Raw genomic sequence first — 21,691 nt, forward strand, 5'->3', positions numbered from 1 at the left:
CCTAACCCTAATCCTAAGTGGAATATTTCTCAAATGGGATTTTACCATGTATTTTACTAGTAAACTTAGATAGGGCAGCCTAGAAAATTAAGTTCCCTCCTTACCATACCCAAGCATTCCGAGTTTGTTGGCAATGTCCTTTTTGGTCTATGACTTCATGGTGACCTAACTCTAACCCTAAGAGGAATTTTCTCCCAATGGGATTTTCCGATGTATTTTACCAGTCAACATAGATAGGGTAGCCTAGAAATGTAAATGCCCTCCTAACCATACCCAAACACTACGGGTTTGTTGGCGATGTCCATTTAGCTCTATACATTCATCCTAACCTAACCCTAACACTAAGTGCACTTTTCCTCCAAAGGGATTTCCCATGTATTTTAGCAGGAAAAATAAATAGGGAAGGCTAGAAAAATAAGTTCCATCTTGAACATAACCAAGCACTCTGAGTTTGGTGGCAATGTCCATTTTGCTCTATGAGTTCATTATGACCTAACCCTAACTCTAAGTGGAATTTTACTCCAATGGGATTTTCATATGTATTTTAGCAGGAAGCATAGATAGTGCAGCCTAGAAAAGTAAATGCCTTCCTAACAATACCTAAGTACTCCGAGTTTGTTGGCCATGTCCATTTTGCTCTATGAGTTCATGGTGACCTAACCCTAACCCTAACTGGAATTTTCCTCCAGTGGGATTTTCCCATGTATTTTACCAGGAAACATAGATAGGGCAGCCTAGAAATGTAAATGCCCTCCTAACCATACACAAGGACTCCGAGTTTGTTGGCGATGTCCATTTTGCTCTATGAGTTCATGGTGACTTAACCCTAACCCTAAGTGGAATTTTCCTCCAATGGCATTTTCCCATTTATTTTACCAGTAAACTTATACAGGGCAGCCTAGAAAATTAAGTTCCCTCCAAACCATACCAAAGCACTCCGAGTTTGTTGGCAATGTCCTGTTTGCTCTATGAGTTCATGGTGACCTAACCCTAAGTGGAATATTTCTCCAATGGGATTTTCCCATGTATTTTACCAGTAAAGTTAGATAGGGCAGTCTAGAAAATTAAGTTCCCTCCTAACCATACCCAAGCACTCCGAGTTTGTTGGCAATGTCCATTTTGCTCTATGAGTTCATGGTGACTTTACCCTAACCCTAAATGGAATTTTCCTCCAATGGGATTTTCCCATGTGTTTTACCAGGAAACATACATAGGGCAGCCTAGAAAATTAAGTGCCGACCTAACCATACCCAAGCACTCCGGGTTTGTTGGCAATGTCCATTTTGCTTTATAGGTTCATGGTAACCTAACCCTAACCCCAAGTGGAATTTTCCTCCAATGGGATTTTCCCATGTATTTTACCAGGAAACATAGATAGGGCAGCCTAGAAATGTAAACGCCCTCCTAACCATATCCAAACACTACGGGTTTGTTGGCGATGTCCATTTAGCTCAATACATTCATGGTAACCTAACGATAACCCTAAGTGGAATTTTCCTCCAATGGGATTTTCCCATGTATTTTAGCAGGAAACATAAATAAGGAAGCCTAGAAAAATAAGTTCCCTCTTAGACATACCCAAGCACTCCGAGTTTGTTGGCGATGTCCATTTTTCTCTTTGAGTTCATGGTGACCTAACCCTAACCCTAAGTGGAATTTTCCTCCAATGGGATTTTCCCATGTATTTTCCCAGGAAACATGGATAGGGTAGCCTAGAAATGTAAATGCCCTCCTAACGATACCCAAGCACTACGGGTTTGTTGGCGATGTCCATTTAGCTCTATATATTCATGGTAACCTAACCATAACCCTAAGTGGAATTTTCCTCCAAAGGGATTTTCTCCTGTATTTTGCAGGAAACATAGCGCAGCCTTGAAATGTAAATGCCCTCCTAACCATACCCAAGCACTCTGAGTTTGTTGGCAATGTCCATTTAGCTCTATACATTCATGGTAAGCTAACCCTAACCCTAAGTGGAATTTTCCGCCAATGGCATTTTCGTATGTATTTTAGCAGGAAACATAAATAGGGAAGCCTAGAAAAATAAGTTCCCTCTTAAACATACGCAAGCACTCTGAGTTTGGTGGCAATGTCCATTTTGCTCTATGAGTTCATTATGACCTAACGCTAACCCTAAGTAGAATTTTCCTCCAATGGGATTTTCCCATGTAGTTTGCAGGAAACATAGATAGAGCAGCCTAGAAATTTAAATGCCCTCCTAACCATACCCAAGCACTCCGAGTTTGTTGGTGATGTCCATTTTGCTCTATGAGTTCATGGTGACCTAACCTAACCCCAAGTGGAATTTTCCTCCAATGGGATTTTCCCATGTATTTTACCAGGAAACATAGATAGGGCAGCCTAGAAATGTAAATGCCCTCCTAACCATACACAAGGACTCCGAGTTTGTTGGCGATGTCAATTTTGCTCTATGAGTTCATGGTGACTTAACCCTAACCCTAAGTGGAATTTTCCTCCAATGGGATTTTCCCATGTATTTTACCAGTAAACTTATACAGGGCAGCCTAGAAAATTAAGTTCCCTCCCAACCATACCAAAGCACTCCGAGTTTGTTGGCAATGTCCTTTTTGCTCTATGAGTTCATGGTGACCTAACACTAAGTGGAATATTTCTCCAATGGGATTTTCCCATGTATTTTACCAGTAAAGTTAGATAGGGCACCCTAGAAAATTAAGTTCCCTCCTAACCATACCCAAGCACTCCGAGTTTGTTGGCGATGTCCATTTTGCTCTATGAGTTCATGGTGACTTTACCCTAACCCTAAGTGGAATTTTCCTCCAATGGGATTTTCCCATGTGTTTTACCAGGAAACATACATAGGGCAGCCTAGAAAATTAAGTGCCGACCTAACGATACCCAAGCACTCCGGGTTTGTTGGCAATGTCCATTTTGCTTTATAGGTTCATGGTAACCTAACCCTAACCCCAAGTGGAATTTTCCTCCAATGGGATTTTCCCATGTATTTTACCAGGAAACATAGATAGGGCAGCCTAGAAATATAAATGCCCTCCTAACCATACCCAAGCACTCCGAATTTGTTGGTGATGTGCATTTTGCTGTAGGAGTTCATGGTGACCTAACCCTAACCCTAAGTGGAATTTTCCTACAATGTGATTTTCCCATGTATTTTACCAGGAAACATAGATAGGGTAGCCTAGAAATGTAAATGCCCTCCTAACCATACCCAAACACTACGGGTTTGTTGGCGATGTTCATTTAGCTCAATACATTCATGGTAACCTAACCATAACCCTAAGTGGAATTTTCCTCCAATGGGATTTTCCCATGTATTTTAGCAGGAAACATAAATAAGGAAGCCTAGAAAAATAAGTTCCCTCTTAGACATACCCAAGCACTCCGAGTTTGTTGGCGATGTCCATTTTGCTCTTTGAGTACATGGTGACCTAACCCTAACCCTAAGTGGAATTTTCCTCCAATGGGATTTTCCCATGTATTTTCCCAGGAAACATGGATAGGGTAGCCTAGAAATGTAAATGCCCTCCTAACCATACCCAAGCACTACGGGTTTGTTGGCGATGTCCATTTAGCTCTATACATTCATGGTAACCTAACCCTAACCCTAAGTAGAATTTTCCTCCAATGGGATTTTCCCATGTAGTTTGCAGGAAACATAGATAGAGCAGCCTAGAAATGTAAATGCCCTCCTAACCATACCCAAGCACTCCGAGTTTGTTGGCGATGTCCATTTTGCTCTATGAGTTCATGGTGACCTAACCCTAACCCCAAGTGGAATTTTCCTCCAATGGGATTTTCCCATGTATTTTACCAGGAAACATAGATAGGGCAGCCTAGAAAATGTAAATGCCCTCCTAACCATACCAAGGACTCCGAGTTTGTTGGCGATGTCCATTTTGCTCTATGAGTTCATGGTGACCTAACCCTAACTAAGTGGAATTTCCTCCAATGGGATTTTCCCATGTATTTTACCAGTAAAGTTAGATAGGGCAGCCTAGAAAATTAAGTTCCCTCCTAACCATACCCAAGCACTCCGAGTTTGTTGGCGATGTCCATTTTGCTCTATGAGTTCATGGTGACTTTACCCTAACCCTAAGTGGAATTTTCCTCCAATGGGATTTTCCCATGTGTTTTACCAGGAAACATACATAGGGCAGCCTAGAAAATTAAGTGCCGACCTAACCATACCCAAGCACTCCGGGTTTGTTGTCAATGTCCATTTTGCTTTATAGGTTCATGGTAACCTAACCCTAACCCCAAGTGGAATTTTCCTCCAATGGGATTTTCCCATGTATTTTACCAGGAAACATAGATAGGGCAGCCTAGAAATGTAAATGCCCTCCTAACCATACACAAGCACTCTGAGTTTGTTGGCGATATCCATTTTGCTCTATGAGTTGATGGTGACTTAACCCTAACCCTAAGTGGAATTTTCCTCCAATGGGATTTTCCCATGTATTTTACCAGCAAACATGCATAGGGTAGCCTAGAAATGTAAATGCCCTGCTAACCATACCCAAACACTACGGGTTTGTTGGCGACGTCCATTTAGCTCTATACATTCATGGTAACCTAACCATAATCCTAAGTGGAATTTTCCTCCAATGGGATTTTCCCATGTATTTTAGCAGGAAACATAAATAGGGAAGCCTAGAAAAATAAGTTCCCTCTTAAACATACCCAGGCACTCCGAGTTTGGTGGCAATTTCCATTTTGCTCTATGTGTTCATTATGACCTAACCCTAACCCTAAGTGGAATTTTACTCTAATGGGATTTTCGTATGTATTTTAGCAGGAAGCATAGATAGTGCAGCCTAGAAATGTAAATACCCTCCTAACCATACCCAAGCACTCCGAGTTTATTGGCAATGTCCATTTAGCTCTATACTTTCCTGGTAACCTAACGCTAACCCCAAGTGGAATTTTCCTCCAAAGGATTTTCCCGTGTATTTTACCAGGAAAAATAGATAGGGCAGCCTAGAAAAGTAAATGCCCTCCCAACCATACCCAAGCACTCCGAGTTTGTTGGCAATGTCCATTTTGCTCTATGAGTTCATGGTGACCTAACCCTAACCCTAAGTGGAATTTTCCTCCAATGGGACATTCCCATGTATTTTTTCCAATAAACTTAGATAGGGCAACCTAAAAAAGTCATTGCCCTCCTAACCATACCCAAGCACTCCGAGTTTGTTGGTGATGTGCATTTTGCTGTATGAGCTCATGATGACCTAACCCTAACGCTAAGTGGAATATTTCTCCAATGGGATTTTCCCATGTATTTTACCAGTAAACTTAGATAGGGCAGCCTAGAAATTTAATTTCACTCCTAACCATACCCAAGCACTCCGAGGTTGTTGGCAATGTCCTTTTTGCTCTTTGAGTTCATGGTGACCTAACCCTAACCCTAAGTGGAATTTTCCTCGAATGGGATTTTCCCATGTATTTTACCAGGAAACATAGATAGGGCAGCCTAGAAATGTAAATGCCCCCCAACCATACCCAAGCACTCCGAGTTTGTTGGCAATGTGCATTTTGCTGTATGAGCTCATGATGACGTAACCCTAAGTGGAATATTTCTCCAATGGGATTTTCCCATGTATTTTACCAGTAAACTTAGATAGGGCAGCCTAGAAAATTAAGTTCCTTCCTAACCATACCCAAGCACTCCGGGTTTGTTGGCACTGTCCTTTTTGCTCTATGAGTTCATGGTGACCTAACCCTAAACTCTAAGTGGAATTTTCCTCCAATGGGATTTTCCCATGTATTTTACCAGGAAACATAGATAGGGTAGCCTAGAAATGTAAATGCCCTCCCAACCATACCCAAGCACTCCGAGTTTCTTGGCGATGTCCATTTAGCTCTATACATTCATGGTAACCTAACCCTAACCCTAAGAGGAATTTTCCTCCAATGGGATTTTCCCATGTATTTTACCAGGAAACATAGATAGGGTAGCCTAGAAATGTAAATGCCCTCCTAACTATACCCAAGCACTCCGAGTTTCTTGGCGATGTCCATTTAGCTCTATACATTCATGGTAACCTAACCCTAACCCTAAGTGGAATATTTCTCCAATGGGATATTCCCATGTATTTTTGCAGGAAACATAGATAGGGCAGCCTAGAAAAGTAAATGCCCCCCTAACAATACCCCAGCACTCCGAGTTTGTTGGCGATGTCCATTTTGCTGTATGAGTTCATGATGACCTAACAGTAACCCTAAGTGGAATTTTCCTGCAATGGGATTTTCCCATGTATTTTAGGAGGAAACATAGATAGAGCAGCCTAGAAAAGTAAATGCCCTCCTAACAATACCCAAGCACTCCGAGTTTGTTGGCCATGTCCATTTTGCTCTATGAGTTCATGGTGACCTAACACTAAGCCTAAGTGGAATTTTGCACCAATGGGATTTTCCCATGTATTTTAGCAGGATATATAGATAGGGCAGCCTAGAAAAGTAAGTGCCCTCCTAACCATACCCAAGCACTCCGAATTTGTTGGTGATGTGCACTTTGATGTAGGAGTTCATGGTGACCTAACCCTAACCCTAAGTGGAATTTTCCTACAATGTGATTTTCCCATGTATTTTACCAGGAAACATAGATAGGGTAGCCTAGAAATGTAAATGCCCTCCTAACCATACCCAAACACTACGGGTTTGTTGGCGATGTCCATTTAGCTCAATACATTCATGGTAACCTAACCATAACCCTAAGTGGAATTTTCCTCCAATGGGATTTTCCCATGTATTTTAGCAGGAAACATAAATAAGGAAGCCTAGAAAAATAAGTTCCCTCTTAGACATACCCAAGCACTCCGAGTTTGTTGGCGATGTCCATTTTGCTCTTTGAGTTCATGGTGACCTAACCCTAACCCTAAGTGGAATTTTCCTCCAATGGGATTTTCCCATGTATTTTCCCAGGAAACATGGATAGGGTAGCCTAGAAATGTAAATGCCTTCCTAACCATACCCAAGCACTACGGGTTTGTTGGCGATGTCCATTTAGCTCTATACATTCATGGTAACCTAACCCTAACCCTAAGTAGAATTTTCCTCCAATGGGATTTTTCCATGTAGTTTGCAGGAAACATAGATAGAGCAGCCTAGAAATGTAAATGCCCTCCTAACCATACCCAAGCACTCCGAGTTTGTTGGCGATGTCCATTTTGCTCTATGAGTTCATGGTGACCTAACCCTAACCCCAAGTGGAATTTTCCTCCAATGGGATTTTCCCATGTATTTTACCAGGAAACATAGATAGGGCAGCCTAGAAATGTAAATGCCCTCCTAACCATACACAAGGACTCCGAGTTTGTTGGCGATGTCAATTTTGCTCTATGAGTTCATGGTGACTTAACCCTAACCCTAAGTGGAATTTTCCTCCAATGGGATTTTCCCATGTATTTTACCAGTAAACTTATACAGGGCAGCCTAGAAAATTAAGTTCCCTCCCAACCATACCAAAGCACTCTGAGTTTGTTGGCAATGTCCTTTTTGCTCTATGAGTTCATGGTGACCTAACCCTAAGTGGAATATTCCTCCAATGGGATTTTCCCATGTATTTTACCAGTAAAGTTAGATAGGGCAGCCTAGAAAATTAAGTTCCCTCCTAACCATACCCAAGCACTCCGAGTTTGTTGGCGATGTCCATTTTGCTCTATGAGTTCATGGTGACTTTACCCTAACCCTAAGTGGAATTTTCCTCCAATGGGATTTTCCCATGTGTTTTACCAGGAAACATACATAGGGCAGCCTAGAAAATTAAGTGCCGACCTAACCATACCCAAGCACTCCGGGTTTGTTGTCAATGTCCATTTTGCTTTATAGGTTCATGGTAACCTAACCCTAACCCCAAGTGGAATTTTCCTCCAATGGGATTTTCCCATGTATTTTACCAGGAAACATAGATAGGGCAGCCTAGAAATGTAAATGCCCTCCTAACCATACACAAGCACTCTGAGTTTGTTGGCGATATCCATTTTGCTCTATGAGTTGATGGTGACTTAACCCTAACCCTAAGTGGAATTTTCCTCCAATGGGATTTTCCCATGTATTTTACCAGCAAACATGCATAGGGTAGCCTAGAAATGTAAATGCCCTGCTAACCATACCCAAACACTACGGGTTTGTTGGCGACGTCCATTTAGCTCTATACATTCATGGTAACCTAACCATAATCCTAAGTGGAATTTTCCTCCAATGGGATTTTCCCATGTATTTTAGCAGGAAACATAAATAGGGAAGCCTAGAAAAATAAGTTCCCTCTTAAACATACCCAGGCACTCCGAGTTTGGTGGCAATTTCCATTTTGCTCTATGTGTTCATTATGACCTAACCCTAACCCTAAGTGGAATTTTACTCTAATGGGATTTTCGTATGTATTTTAGCAGGAAGCATAGATAGTGCAGCCTAGAAATGTAAATACCCTCCTAACCATACCCAAGCACTCCGAGTTTATTGGCAATGTCCATTTAGCTCTATACTTTCCTGGTAACCTAACGCTAACCCCAAGTGGAATTTTCCTCCAAAGGATTTTCCCGTGTATTTTACCAGGAAAAATAGATAGGGCAGCCTAGAAAAGTAAATGCCCTCCCAACCATACCCAAGCACTCCGAGTTTGTTGGCAATGTCCATTTTGCTCTATGAGTTCATGGTGACCTAACCCTAACCCTAAGTGGAATTTTCCTCCAATGGGACATTCCCATGTATTTTTTCCAATAAACTTAGATAGGGCAACCTAAAAAAGTCATTGCCCTCCTAACCATACCCAAGCACTCCGAGTTTGTTGGTGATGTGCATTTTGCTGTATGAGCTCATGATGACCTAACCCTAACGCTAAGTGGAATATTTCTCCAATGGGATTTTCCCATGTATTTTACCAGTAAACTTAGATAGGGCAGCCTAGAAATTTAAGTTCACTCCTAACCATACCCAAGCACTCCGAGGTTGTTGGCAATGTCCTTTTTGCTCTTTGAGTTCATGGTGACCTAACCCTAACCCTAAGTGGAATTTTCCTCGAATGGGATTTTCCCATGTATTTTACCAGGAAACATAGATAGGGCAGCCTAGAAATGTAAATGCCCCCCAACCATACCCAAGCACTCCGAGTTTGTTGGCGATGTGCATTTTGCTGTATGAGCTCATGATGACGTAACCCTAAGTGGAATATTTCTCCAATGGGATTTTCCCATGTATTTTACCAGTAAACTTAGATAGGGCAACCTAGAAAATTAAGTTCCTTCCTAACCATACCCAAGCACTCCGGGTTTGTTGGCACTGTCCTTTTTGCTCTATGAGTTCATGGTGACCTAACCCTAAACTCTAAGTGGAATTTTCCTCCAATGGGATTTTCCCATGTATTTTACCAGGAAACATAGATAGGGTAGCCTAGAAATGTAAATGCCCTCCCAACCATACCCAAGCACTCCGAGTTTCTTGGCGATGTCCATTTAGCTCTATACATTCATGGTAACCTAACCCTAACCCTAAGAGGAATTTTCCTCCAATGGGATTTTCCCATGTATTTTACCAGTAAACTTAGATAGGGCAGCCTAGAAATTTAAGTTCACTCCTAACCATACCCAAGCACTCCGAGGTTGTTGGCAATGTCCTTTTTGCTCTTTGAGTTCATGGTGACCTAACCCTAACCCTAAGTGGAATTTTCCTTGAATGGGATTTTCCCATGTATTTTACCAGGAAACATAGATAGGGCAGCCTAGAAATGTAAATGCCCGCCAACCATACCCAAGCACTCCGAGTTTGTTGGCGATGTGCATTTTGCTGTATGAGCTCATGATGACGTAAGCCTAAGTGGAATATTTCTCCAATGGGATTTTCCCATGTATTTTACCAGTAAACTTAGATAGGGCAGCCTAGAAAATTAAGTTCCTTCCTAACCATACCCAAGCACTCCGGGTTTGTTGGCACTGTCCTTTTTGCTCTATGAGTTCATGGTGACCTAACCCTAAACTCTAAGTGGAATTTTCCTCCAATGGGATTTTCCCATGTATTTTACCAGGAAACATAGATAGGGTAGCCTAGAAATGTAAATGCCCTCCTAACTATACCCAAGCACTCCGAGTTTCTTGGCGATGTCCATTTAGCTCTATACATTCATGGTAACCTAACCCTAACCCTAAGTGGAATATTTCTCCAATGGGATATTCCCATGTATTTTTGCAGGAAACATAGATAGGGCAGCCTAGAAAAGTAAATGCCCCCCTAACAATACCCCAGCACTCCGAGTTTGTTGGCGATGTCCATTTTGCTGTATGAGTTCATGATGACCCAACAGTAACCCTAAGTGGAATTTTCCTGCAATGGGATTTTCCCATGTATTTTAGGAGGAAACATAGATAGAGCAGCCTAGAAAAGTAAATGCCCTCCTAACAATACCGAAGCACTCCGAGTTTGTTGGCCATGTCCATTTTGCTCTATGAGTTCATGGTGACCTAACACTAACCCTAAGTGGAATTTTGCACCAATGGGATTTTCCCATGTATTTTAGCAGGATATATAGATAGGGCAGCCTAGAAAAGTAAGTGCCCTCCTAACCATACCCAAGCACTCCGAGTTTGTTGGCAATGTCCATTTTGCTCTATGAGTTCATGGTGACATAACCCTAAGTGTAATTTTCCTCCAATGGGATTTTCCCATGTGTTTTATCAATCAACATAGATAGGGCAGCCTAGAAATTTAAATGCCCTCCTAACCATACCCAAGTACTTCTAATCTGTTGGCAATGTCCATTGTGCTCTATAGGTTCATGGTAAGCTAACCCTAAGTGGAATTTTCCTCCAATGGGATTTTCCCATGTATTTTACCAGGAAACATAGATAGGGCAGCCTAGAAATGTAAATGCTCTCCTAACCATACCCAAGTACTCCTAGTTTGTTGGCAATGTCCATTGTGCTCTATAGGTTCATGGTAAGCTAACCCTAAGTGGAATTTTGCTCCAATGGGATTTTCCCATGTATTTTACCAGGAAACATAGATAGGGCAGCCTAGAAATGTAAATGCTCTCCTAACCATACCCAAGCACCCCGAGTTTGTTGGCGACGTCCATTTTGCTCTACTAGTTCATGATGACCTAACCCTAACCCTAAGTGGAATTTTCCTCCAATGGGATTTTCCCATGTATTTTACCAGGAAAAATACATAGGGCAGCCTAGAAAATTAAGTGCCCACCTAACAATATCCAAGCACTCCGAGTTTGTTGGCGATGTCCATTTTGCTCTATGAGTTCATGGTGACCTAACCCTAACCCCAAGTGGAATTTTCCTCCAATGGGATTTTCCCATGTATTTTACCAGGAAACTTATACAGGGCAGCCTAGAAAATTAAGTTCCCTCCCAACCATACCAAAGCACTCTGAGTTTGTTGGCAATGTCCTTTTTGCTCTATGAGTTCATGGTGACCTAACCCTAAGTGGAATATTCCTCCAATGGGATTTTCCCATGTATTTTACCAGTAAAGTTAGATAGGGCAGCCTAGAAAATTAAGTTCCCTCCTAACCATACCCAAGCACTCCGAGTTTGTTGGCGATGTCCATTTTGCTCTATGAGTTCATGGTGACTTTACCCTAACCCTAAGTGGAATTTTCCTCCAATGGGATTTTCCCATGTGTTTTACCAGGAAACATACATAGGGCAGCCTAGAAAATTAAGTGCCGACCTAACCATACCCAAGCACTCCGGGTTTGTTGTCAATGTCCATTTTGCTTTATAGGTTCATGGTAACCTAACCCTAAGTGGAATTTTACTCCAATGGGATTTCTCCATGTATTTTAGCAAGAAACATAGATAGGGCAGCCTAGAAAATTAAGTTCTCTCCTAACCATACCCAAGCACTCCGGGTTTCTTGGCGATGTCCATTTTGCTCTGTGAGTTCATGGTGACTTAACCTAACCCTACGTTGAATTTTGCTCCAATGGGATTTTCCCATACGTTATAGTAGGAAATATAGATAGGGCAGCCTAGAAAAGTAAATGCCCTCCGAACAATACCCAAGCACTCCAAGTTTGTTGGCGATGTCCATTTTGCTCTATGAGTTCATGGTGACGTAACCCTAACCCTAAGTGGAATTTTCCTCCAATGGGATTTTCCTATGTATTTTACCAGGAAACATAGATAGGGCAGCCTAGAAATGTAAATGCCCCCCAACCATACCCAAGCACTCCGAGTTTGTTGGCGATGTGCATTTTGCTGTATGAGCTCATGATGACGTAACCCTAAGTGGAATTTTGCTACAATGGGATTTTCCCATGTATTTTACCAGGAAACATTGATAGGGCAGCCTAAAAAAATAAGTGCGCTCCTAGCCATAGCCAAGCACTCCGAATTTGTTGGTGATGTCCTTTTTGGTGTATGAGTTCATGGTGACCTAACCCTAAGTGGAATTTTGCTCCAATGGGATTTTCCCATGTATTTTACAAGGAAACATTGCCTTTCTATCCATACTCAAGCACTCCAAATTTATTGACAATATCCATTTTGTTCTCCAAGTCCATGGTTGCGAACCTGTGCCTCTTTGGTGATGTTCATGTCCCATAGTCGCAAAGATATGGCACGAATGCGACTGGTGTGACACAGAACCCTTTTTGTGGGCATGTGCATAGTTGCCCCAGTCAGAGGCCTTCATCTGGGTTTTATAAAACGTTTTTGCTTTCGGCCTCCACCGCCGTGTGCAAAAAAAAGAGGTTCAATGAAGTAATCAATTTCTACTTCTCGCGGGGGAAAAAAAGATCTCGCAAAGTTGGAATTGATTGAACTTTTTAGTCCCACCCAGTCTGCCATTACCACCGCAGCCACACCCACCCACTTGGCCACAACCACCCAATGGGCCACGCCCACCTGGCACCCAACGATACATAAGTGGGTTTTGGGTTGCAGTTTGGGCACTCAGTCTCTAAAAGGTTTGCCATCACTAAGATAAGGTGATTCAAACAGTGATGCAACCAAAAGGTGAACTTTCACAAGTAGTGATAGAAATTTTTGAATCATACAAGAAAGCAAAAAATGGATATTCAGGCAAAGAAATACAGCTGTACAGCAGATATTCCTGGCTGTGTGTCTGTAAGGTAAAGAGGAGGGAAATCTGCTCCGAAAGGGAAACCAGTTTAACTAAAACCCCTACTTGTTTCAATGAGACCAAAGAATCAGCTGTATTTCTACGGATATAGAGGACTTGTTATGATAGCAGTGGTTAGAGATTTTACAGCCAATGCACCATTCTACAACTGGGATATCAGAGGTATTCTTGCGTCTTCTTTAAATCCAACTACCAATGCTTTTAAAAAGAAGGATATGAAGAATAGCTATAATATTTCTTTCTTCATTTTAACGTGTACTCAGGACTTTTTAAAATCAGTTAAGTGTTAAAGTAAACATGGTTAGGTCTGAGTTACCAGAGCTTTTAAAATTTAAATAGTACCACATCTTTTAAGCCTGGAGATAAATTCCTTTAAATCAGATATGTTTTCTCTGCTTCTATTTTATGCACTGAATAATACCAAAACCCGGTCTTAAGGCTACATTAACACTTCAGCAAAATTAAATACTGCATTTTCAAATATTCAGGATGAATGATAATAGCCAGAAACATGAACCACTTAAATTAACATAAAAATATCTTATCAATAAATACAGTATTAACAGTGAAATTAAAAGGAATTTCAAGCATCATATGCATGCTGGCATTTTTGTATTTACAATCCACAGGAGCATCGCAGGAACTAGATTGAGTAGGAATGCACATAGATGGGTTTGTATGTGCAATCTAGTTTGCTCTTAGAGGTTCTGAAAATGAATGGCAAATTCAAGCCAAAAATGTTTTTCAGGAATCAAACAAAACATTAGATCAATGTATTTTTTAGTCTTGGCAACTTTAAGGTGTGGAATTTGATTCCCATGCCTGTCAATGTGACTGACCACAAATATAATGAGGAAAGAAAAAAAGAACTAAAAGTAAGACTGGCATGGAAGTGAACAGGTTTTCTTCATTGTCAGCACAGCACTATTCTATTTTCCATAAATGTCATGATATTGTTCTAGAAAAATGAAGAGTAAACGAACATAGTTAACTCCAAAATTCCAAATTAAACAGCATCAAGGATATGAACTCTCAATTTGGCTGCTTTAATGAAAGAATAATCAGCCTGACTTTATATTTAAAGCTTCTGACCATCAACTGTTTGTTCTCATCTCAACAAATCAGCTATCTTTGCTCTTTCTATAGTTGTCACTATAGAATAATCACATAGCATATTGAGTAAAATTCAGCAAGTCTAGTGATACTGTAGCTCTCCAGCTGTATAATAATGCTTTCTTTTATAATTTTAATTATGGTATGTGGCTACACTCTGACTCAGTAGTTATAGACCAGTGTAAAAAAATGGCAGATTTTGGCTTACTAAATGATTTTAAGAATAAATGATTAAAAATAAAAGCAAAAAACCTTCACTATGAGCATATAAAGCATTTTAGACTAAGGAAAACTGAACAGTAGTTTTGGAATTCCAATTTTTAAAGACATACTGTGAATTAATTATCACAGTGGCCCACTATTCTGAAATCAGACCCAAAATTCATGTTGGTATTATCTGTACTTTTAGCTTGGGACCCCTCATAATTTTCATCATGTACTCTATTTCTATAAAATACGCACAGTCCATTTTTAATTTTGCAGAAAATATCCTTAATTTATCAAGACTTTATAGGTAGTCCTTGACTTATGACCACAATTGAGCTCAAAATTTCTGTTGCTAAGTGAAACATTTGTTAAGTTAGTTTTGCCCCATTTTACAACCTTTCTTGCCACAGTTGTTAAGCAAATCACTGCAGTTTTTAAGTTAATAACACAGTTGTTAAGTGAATCTGGCTTCCCTATTGACTTTGTTTATCAGAAGGTCGTAAAAAGTGATTACATGACCCCGTCATAAATATAAGTCAGTTGCCAAGCTCCTGAATTTTGATCACATGACCATGGAGATGCTGCAACAGTTGTAAGTGTAAAAAAATGGTCATGTCACTTTTATCAATGACATTGTGACTTTGAACGGTCACTAAATGAACTATTGTAAATCGAGGACTACCTATACTCATAGATCCTGTTTAAATTTATATAAAAATCTTTGTTGTTGTCAATTGGGTGATTTGTTCATGGCTATAGATCTGTAACTTATATATTGTTTCTTTTAGAACATTTCATAGTCTAAAGATGAGCCAGTTCAGAATATAAAGTGGAGAAAGTAATAGAGAAAGGGGAGAGGAATGATGGGAGAAAAAGGTAAAGTTAAAAGCCTAAAGATAAGTGCTCTTCAAAAATATTGACGTTTGATTTATTAAGGAGTTGGTCTAATAACTTCATGAAAACTATGAGTTTTGAAGAAGATACATCTATGAGAATGAAAAAATGAGATAGCACAATGCCCATGATTAAGGAGAGAAGAGCAGCAGTGAAAGCTGAGAATGAGTCATGCTGGTAAGTAAAAGGTTTTTAAGTGGTTGAGAGTGGTAAAGCGAAGGCTACAGTCAAGGATATCATGCAAATTGAAAGTCAAAACTTTTTTGTAAGTCAAGGCTACAGAAAACTGAACATAAGGAATGAAATTTTCATTATTAATGACATATCTACTATTAATTTCCTTGGAACTGTTCATTCAGGTATGTACTCTTACACCATGATGTAGGTAATACTTATGCTTCCATCTTTACAAGACTCTGTCTGAACCAAGTTATGCATAGAAGGATTAGGCAAGATTAGTACAGTAGAAGAGAAGAAGGAAAGGAATGGTAAAGATCAAGAAGGAAATTAAAAGCAAAGTTGGAGGAGGATAGGGATGTATTAAAGCAACTTTAATATTGCCACTGAAAGAAACGTCCTTAGGTAGACATTTAGAACAAAGGAGAAGGGTTAGCACATAGGAATATCATAGCATTAGCATTACTTACTCTTTTACTGTTTATTTAATTAAGAAAGTAGATCTTTAAAGGTGTGGGTTCTTCAAGGGCCACATACAAATTTAATTCTATTTTTGTCATCCCATCAATTTTAAACAATATGATTCTTCCTTATATTATACTCTGGTTTCCAAATTTATAGAAAATCAACAACCAGCCATTCAATAGGAAATGCAAATGGAATTTATTGCTGTCCTAAAGGCCATATTATTTTTGCAACCAAGGATTGCATGCAACACAGATTGCCCATGCTTGGTATAAACCAATGTACAGTATGACATTCCACCAACACAAATGGAGAGATGAATAGCAGGAGAGACACTGAGCAGATGCTACATGTATTAGTTCTTGTGAACAGAAAAGGCTTCATTTCTTCTGTTTTTAAATACCCCCTAAACTATGAAAGCTGCGTTTCTCTTAATTAGTGACTCAGGCAAAAAAAATAATCATTGCATTCAAGTTTCTACAAATAATAGTAAATAATGAGAGATGAGGTCTGCATTGCAAAGAACTGTACTGTCTGAAGAAGTACTCATGATCCACCTTGGAAACAGAGCCAAAGAAAGAATCCTTCCTATATAAACTCCCATAGACATCTTTTAAATGATGTTGAATGCTACAGTGTTTGATTCCTGTAGCATGGAAAATGCTAATAGATATTGCCAAATAATTGTATAGTGCTGATCATTTGAAAAGCATGTCACATTCCCAGGGATAGCCTATATAATTAATTCTTTGTAAGTAAAAACATGCTAATTTATTTACCATTCTAACAGTGAAATTTTTAAAAGCAAAAATTATTATGTTGTTACTGCAGGCATTTAAAAGTTAAGTTACACCAAGGTGCAAAAGATAATACCCAAAAAAATAAATAAACACAATAGTATTAAACAGCAAAATTGTGAGAGGAAAGCTGTTTGCTATAGTTTACTTAGAATTTTACCTCAGTAGTTTATAAGCTCTATCCTCTTTATATCTGCATGTAAGTTTAGAAGTTTTGATGCAGATATAAAGAGTTGTGGATTACCTTGCTCTTCTGAAGAGTCAGGTGATGTTATTTGCATTTTCTGAAAGTTTATTAACATTAATTTCTAACAGACGTAGAACATGCACAATTTTACAGTAGTAAGACTAATGAAGGTAATACAAATTAATCAGTGATATACTTACAGTTGCATTTTTTCTGCACAAATCTAAGCTTACATGCTGTTCGGTAAGTGGACAAACGGATACGATCCAGATCTTGAGCCCCTAATGGTAGAGAAATATATGTGCTAAGATATATGTGTTCTGTACCTAAACCTCACCCAACAGTACTCAAATAAGCTTTCTCTAGGATATTTTGGGGCTTTTTATTACCTACACAGAATAAGTTAATTTTAGGTAAAAGATTTTACCAAAGGGGAAGTTCAAACTTTCAATTTATTACATTGAAAGCCAATATAGTTTAATAATAATGATGATGATGATGATGATGATAATAATAAAAAACTTGGAAGGGATCTTGGAGGTCATCTAGTCCAACCCCCTGCTCAGGCAGGAAACCCTATACCAGGGGTATCAAACTGCTAGCCCACAGAGTGGATGTGTCATGCCGTTGCTTCATATCCTGCCTTCAGGTGCTTTGGAGAATAGTTTGACTCCCTCTTCTATGTGGCAGCCCACGAGATATTGGAACACTGCTATCATGTCCCCCCTCGGTCTTCTCTTCATTAAACTAGACATACCCAATTCCAGCAACTGTTCCTTATATGTTTTAGCCTCCAGTCCCCTAATCATCTTTGTTGCTCTTCTCTGTACATCGTTGCGATCAAAACTGGCTGCAGTATTCCAAGTGTGGCCTTACCAAGGCATTGTAAAATGATATTAACACTTCATGTGATCTTGATTCTATCCCTCTGTTAATGCAGCCTAGCACTGTGTTGGCTTTTTTGGCAGCTGCAGCACACTGCTGGCTCATATTTAAGTGATTGTCCACTAGGACTCCGAGGTCCCTCTCACAGTTACTACTATTGAGCAAGGTACCACCTATACTATATCTGTGCATTAAATAAATATGTTGCCTGACTCCCAATATGATCAAACTACAAGCAAACAATGTAAAGCAAATACCAAAAGCCAATAGAAGAAAAGTTCTTAAAATTAACAGTTTGGTTTATATAAAAAGCTCTTTTGAACTGGACTCTTGATGACTTCATGGACATTTCCTACAGGGTTTTATTTATTTATTTATTGCCAGAGGTCCTTCTGAAGGCGGACAAAGCATGGTAAGCTGAGTAATAAACTCGCACAATTATTTCAGTGGAAGTTTAATCTATTGATTATGACAGGGAAAGAAAATCTTTCTGCAACCAAGGGCAAAAGTTGTTATTTTTTAGCAGCCATGAGCTAAGGCAGGGATCTGACACCGTTACTGAAGTGCCAGGCTGGGTTTAAAGACTTTTTTGTTACTTGGAAAATTAAATTTTATCAGTAATGGACATGGAGAATTAACATGCCTGTTCCTTTAATTCTCTTCCTAGTATTTGCAGGAAATCATACTAACATAATTTTGTGGTTTACTCTCCCAAAGAATTTGGTAAATAATTTGGGATGCACCAGACTTGCATAAAAAAGGCTTCTGCTGTTAATAGTGAATTACCCTTTTCCGATTTATGTAACCAAGCTAGAAAAGCAGTCAGATACAACTGTTAGCATCAACTGTGAGTCAGTATCTTTGCTTGACTGAAGCTGATATGTTATCTTTAAACCAGATATGACCTACTTACGGTCCTTGGATAAATTTGTTTATAACATTCATTGGAGAACACAGATTGCAAGAGGACTCCTTTGCCTGAGCACTTACTATGTTCTAATACATCCAGTCTATTTGTAATGTTGGAGCAAAGGTTATCCTAATCTGGGGATCTGTGAGAAAAAGGCAGGAAAAAGAAAAAAAATAGTGCTCTACTCCGAAAACACAAATCTGTTTTTTTTATTACAACTAGGCTAAGATAATTCTCCAAGGTAAAATCAAACAACTTCAGCCTTATGATTCAAAGATACTGTTTATTGTTTTCAGAATATAATGAAATATGCTTTGGTTATGATAAAATAATGAAATTTAATTAGCAAAATGGAAGCATCTCATTGGTTAGCCCACTAGCAAGAAGGTTTTATTTAAAAGATGTTAAGAAAGGGTTGGTTTAAGACGGAGATCTCCAACTTTCCATTGCTACTAACAAAACTTTTATTTATTTTTTCCTTTTCACCCACCAAATACTCTAGACAAGTTCCTTTTACCAACAAACTGTTTCAGTGCCATTTGTTGCTGGCAAAGATTGTCCTGAACCATTCAGTGTTTCATCCTGAAAATTTACTTTAATCACTGGTCATGTTGTCAAACACATAAGAAACCATTCAAGTGATCCCCAGTTTTTTTCTTTTTTTATTGTCATATGTTAACTATTGAATATTACTAAGTTTGCTTTTTTCTTTTTTAAATATTTCTGGGATTTTTTAAAAATTTTGTTTTAACACAGCTCTGTTTCGTTCCCTGTCAAAGAAATACATTTTTTTTAAAGAATTGAGTCTTTTGAGGAACTTCCATAATAATAATTCCTCAAGTATTAACTGGGTCATTAACAATGAGAATAAATATTAGTAATACAGATCTACAAGATCTATTTGAAGGACCAATCCATCACATTAATAAGTCAAGATGCAGTTGAAATGCATCTACAAAACACTGATATAGCTTTGGATCTTTATTTATATATAGGTATGCTTTAGATGGCTTTAGATCAGGGATCTTCAAACTTGGCCCTTTTATGACTTGTGGACTTCAACTGCCAGAATTCCTCAGTTAGCATGCCTGGCTGAGGAATTCTGGGAGTTGAAGTCTACAAATCATAAAAGGGTCAAGTTGGAAGACCCTTGCTTTAGTTGTTTAGATGACTTTAGTTTGTTGACCAGGTGCATTGTGAAAGATTCAGTTCAACTGTAAGTTAAAGTATCTTAATTAGAGTGCACAGCACACTGAATTTGAAGGAAAAGAGGTCCTTCGGAGTGTGTGGCATTTGTCTGCATATCTCTTCCTGCTATTGCATAGATGTCCCTCACTGGCACCACACGATTTTGGGAAAAGACATATTCAGGTTAAGAACTGCAGACAGCTGCTACATGTATGACTCCTTATAGTTCAAAAATCTTTTGTTGCTTTTCAGCCTGAAGCATTGCACGCTTCTAATATTAATGTCAACGTCATACTGTTTCAATTCTACCCACAAATTAAAATGTCAAACATTTGTATTCTGGCAAACTTTTAAACATATTTAAAATTAAGAAACCAAAAGTATGATTTTAAGAAACCCAGAAAAACGTCAACGCATTGCTTGGGATTGAACAATCCAAAACAAACTACATAGATTACATAGAACAAGACACACCTGAGATTATATAGAATTAGAACAGACTTTGCCTTTGTTTTCTAAGCACTGGGGAAAATTCAGTCCCAGCAAATATGGTCAGCATCCAGTGAAGAAAATTGAATTACAGTGAGAAAATATATTTGAGTTTCAGTATGGTTATTGGTGAGAAACAATGGCTTTGACTTTCACATTCCTTTTCTCCCAAAGAGAGAATACTAGAGATATTTAGCTCTATGTCTGCATTGAAATAATAAAAAAGTAGCATTTTGTCAATTAAATGTAATTTCTTGCTCCTGCTTTGTGTTGAAAAGTCTTGTTTTGTAGAACACACTGCCTATAGCCCAGGGCAAAAATCCATGTAATATTTTCCACGGGTATATTCTATCTTGTTGGCCTTTCCCAAGAAATCTTACATCTGTTGGAAAAACAACAAAACAAAATATAAAATGCTATAGCACTTACGCATTTCTGCAAACAGCTGCCTCCTTTCTGCCATGGTAGCGCCTCTTTTCCCACAATCTTCAATCATTCTAATAAAAACAAATAAACATATCTTCAGGACCATTTGCAAACTCTACATTCATTTATTTATTTGATTTCTAAAGCCTCCCATCTCAACAAAGGACTCTAGGCATAAAACATAAAAACCATTAAAATTATTAAAAGAGTACAAAATAAATATATATGGCACCAAGTAAAAGTGTTATTATGGATATCAATATAGTCTGGAAATGGGCCAAATCCAGTCTAAATATCTGGCCGACTGTGCAACCAATCATAATGCTTAAAGCCCTTTGAAACTTTTACAAAATAATTATACTGAAATGTGTTCACCTTTGCGAAAAAAAAGGAAGAACATATAGGTCAGCTTCAGTTTAATTTCAGTTCACTTTAGTTTAGAGTGTCTTATGGAGAAATAATCCATACGTTCCCATAATGGATTTTAAACTTCAGATTATAAATTTCAGTCTGATTCCCTTCCTGCATTTAACAACAAACATTTATCTACCAGCAGTTTTTTCAGTTATACATTTAACACCAATTCTTGGATAATATCAGAAAATAGTTCTATGTTCTTTCATAAAACTTTTTATAATTGAAAAGTGTTAGTAGCATCGGTCTGTTCTACACATAGATGAAGTATGTACAGCGTGGAAGGAAAAAAAGAGCTGCTAGTTTACGTCAAGTGTGGTAATTCAATTAAGTATGTGTTCAACTTTTGCCTTACAAGAAGGAGAAGGAGACGGGGAAAGGATTTTTAAAAATACTTCTTTGATTAAACTCTATTGATGATGGCAACCATTGTTTCTATTGATAAAAACAGGT

General features: G+C 38.8%; 1 protein-coding gene across 29 annotated transcripts in view; it reads right to left on the reverse strand.

The window, feature by feature from the left end:
• Nucleotides 1-21,691, reverse strand: part of DTNA (dystrobrevin alpha) — a 237,063-nt gene that overhangs the window by 132,015 nt on the left and 83,357 nt on the right. For all 29 annotated transcript variants that reach the window (XR_005555531.1, XM_039333476.1, XM_039333478.1 and 26 more), the window contains 2 exons: nt 20,828-20,895; nt 17,127-17,207 (listed from right to left, as the gene is read on the reverse strand). Coding sequence is in view for 28 of the 29 variants with exons in the window: in XM_039333474.1 (XP_039189408.1) it covers nt 17,127-17,207; nt 20,828-20,895 (149 nt within the window). In the remaining variant the exon portion in view is untranslated. The remainder of the gene's footprint in view (nt 1-17,126; nt 17,208-20,827; nt 20,896-21,691) is intronic.

Source organism: Crotalus tigris, unplaced genomic scaffold (assembly GCF_016545835.1).
Source record: "Crotalus tigris isolate CLP2741 ecotype Arizona unplaced genomic scaffold, ASM1654583v1 scf7180000024506.7606697, whole genome shotgun sequence".
In the NCBI taxonomy this organism is placed as follows: domain Eukaryota; kingdom Metazoa; phylum Chordata; class Lepidosauria; order Squamata; family Viperidae; genus Crotalus; species Crotalus tigris.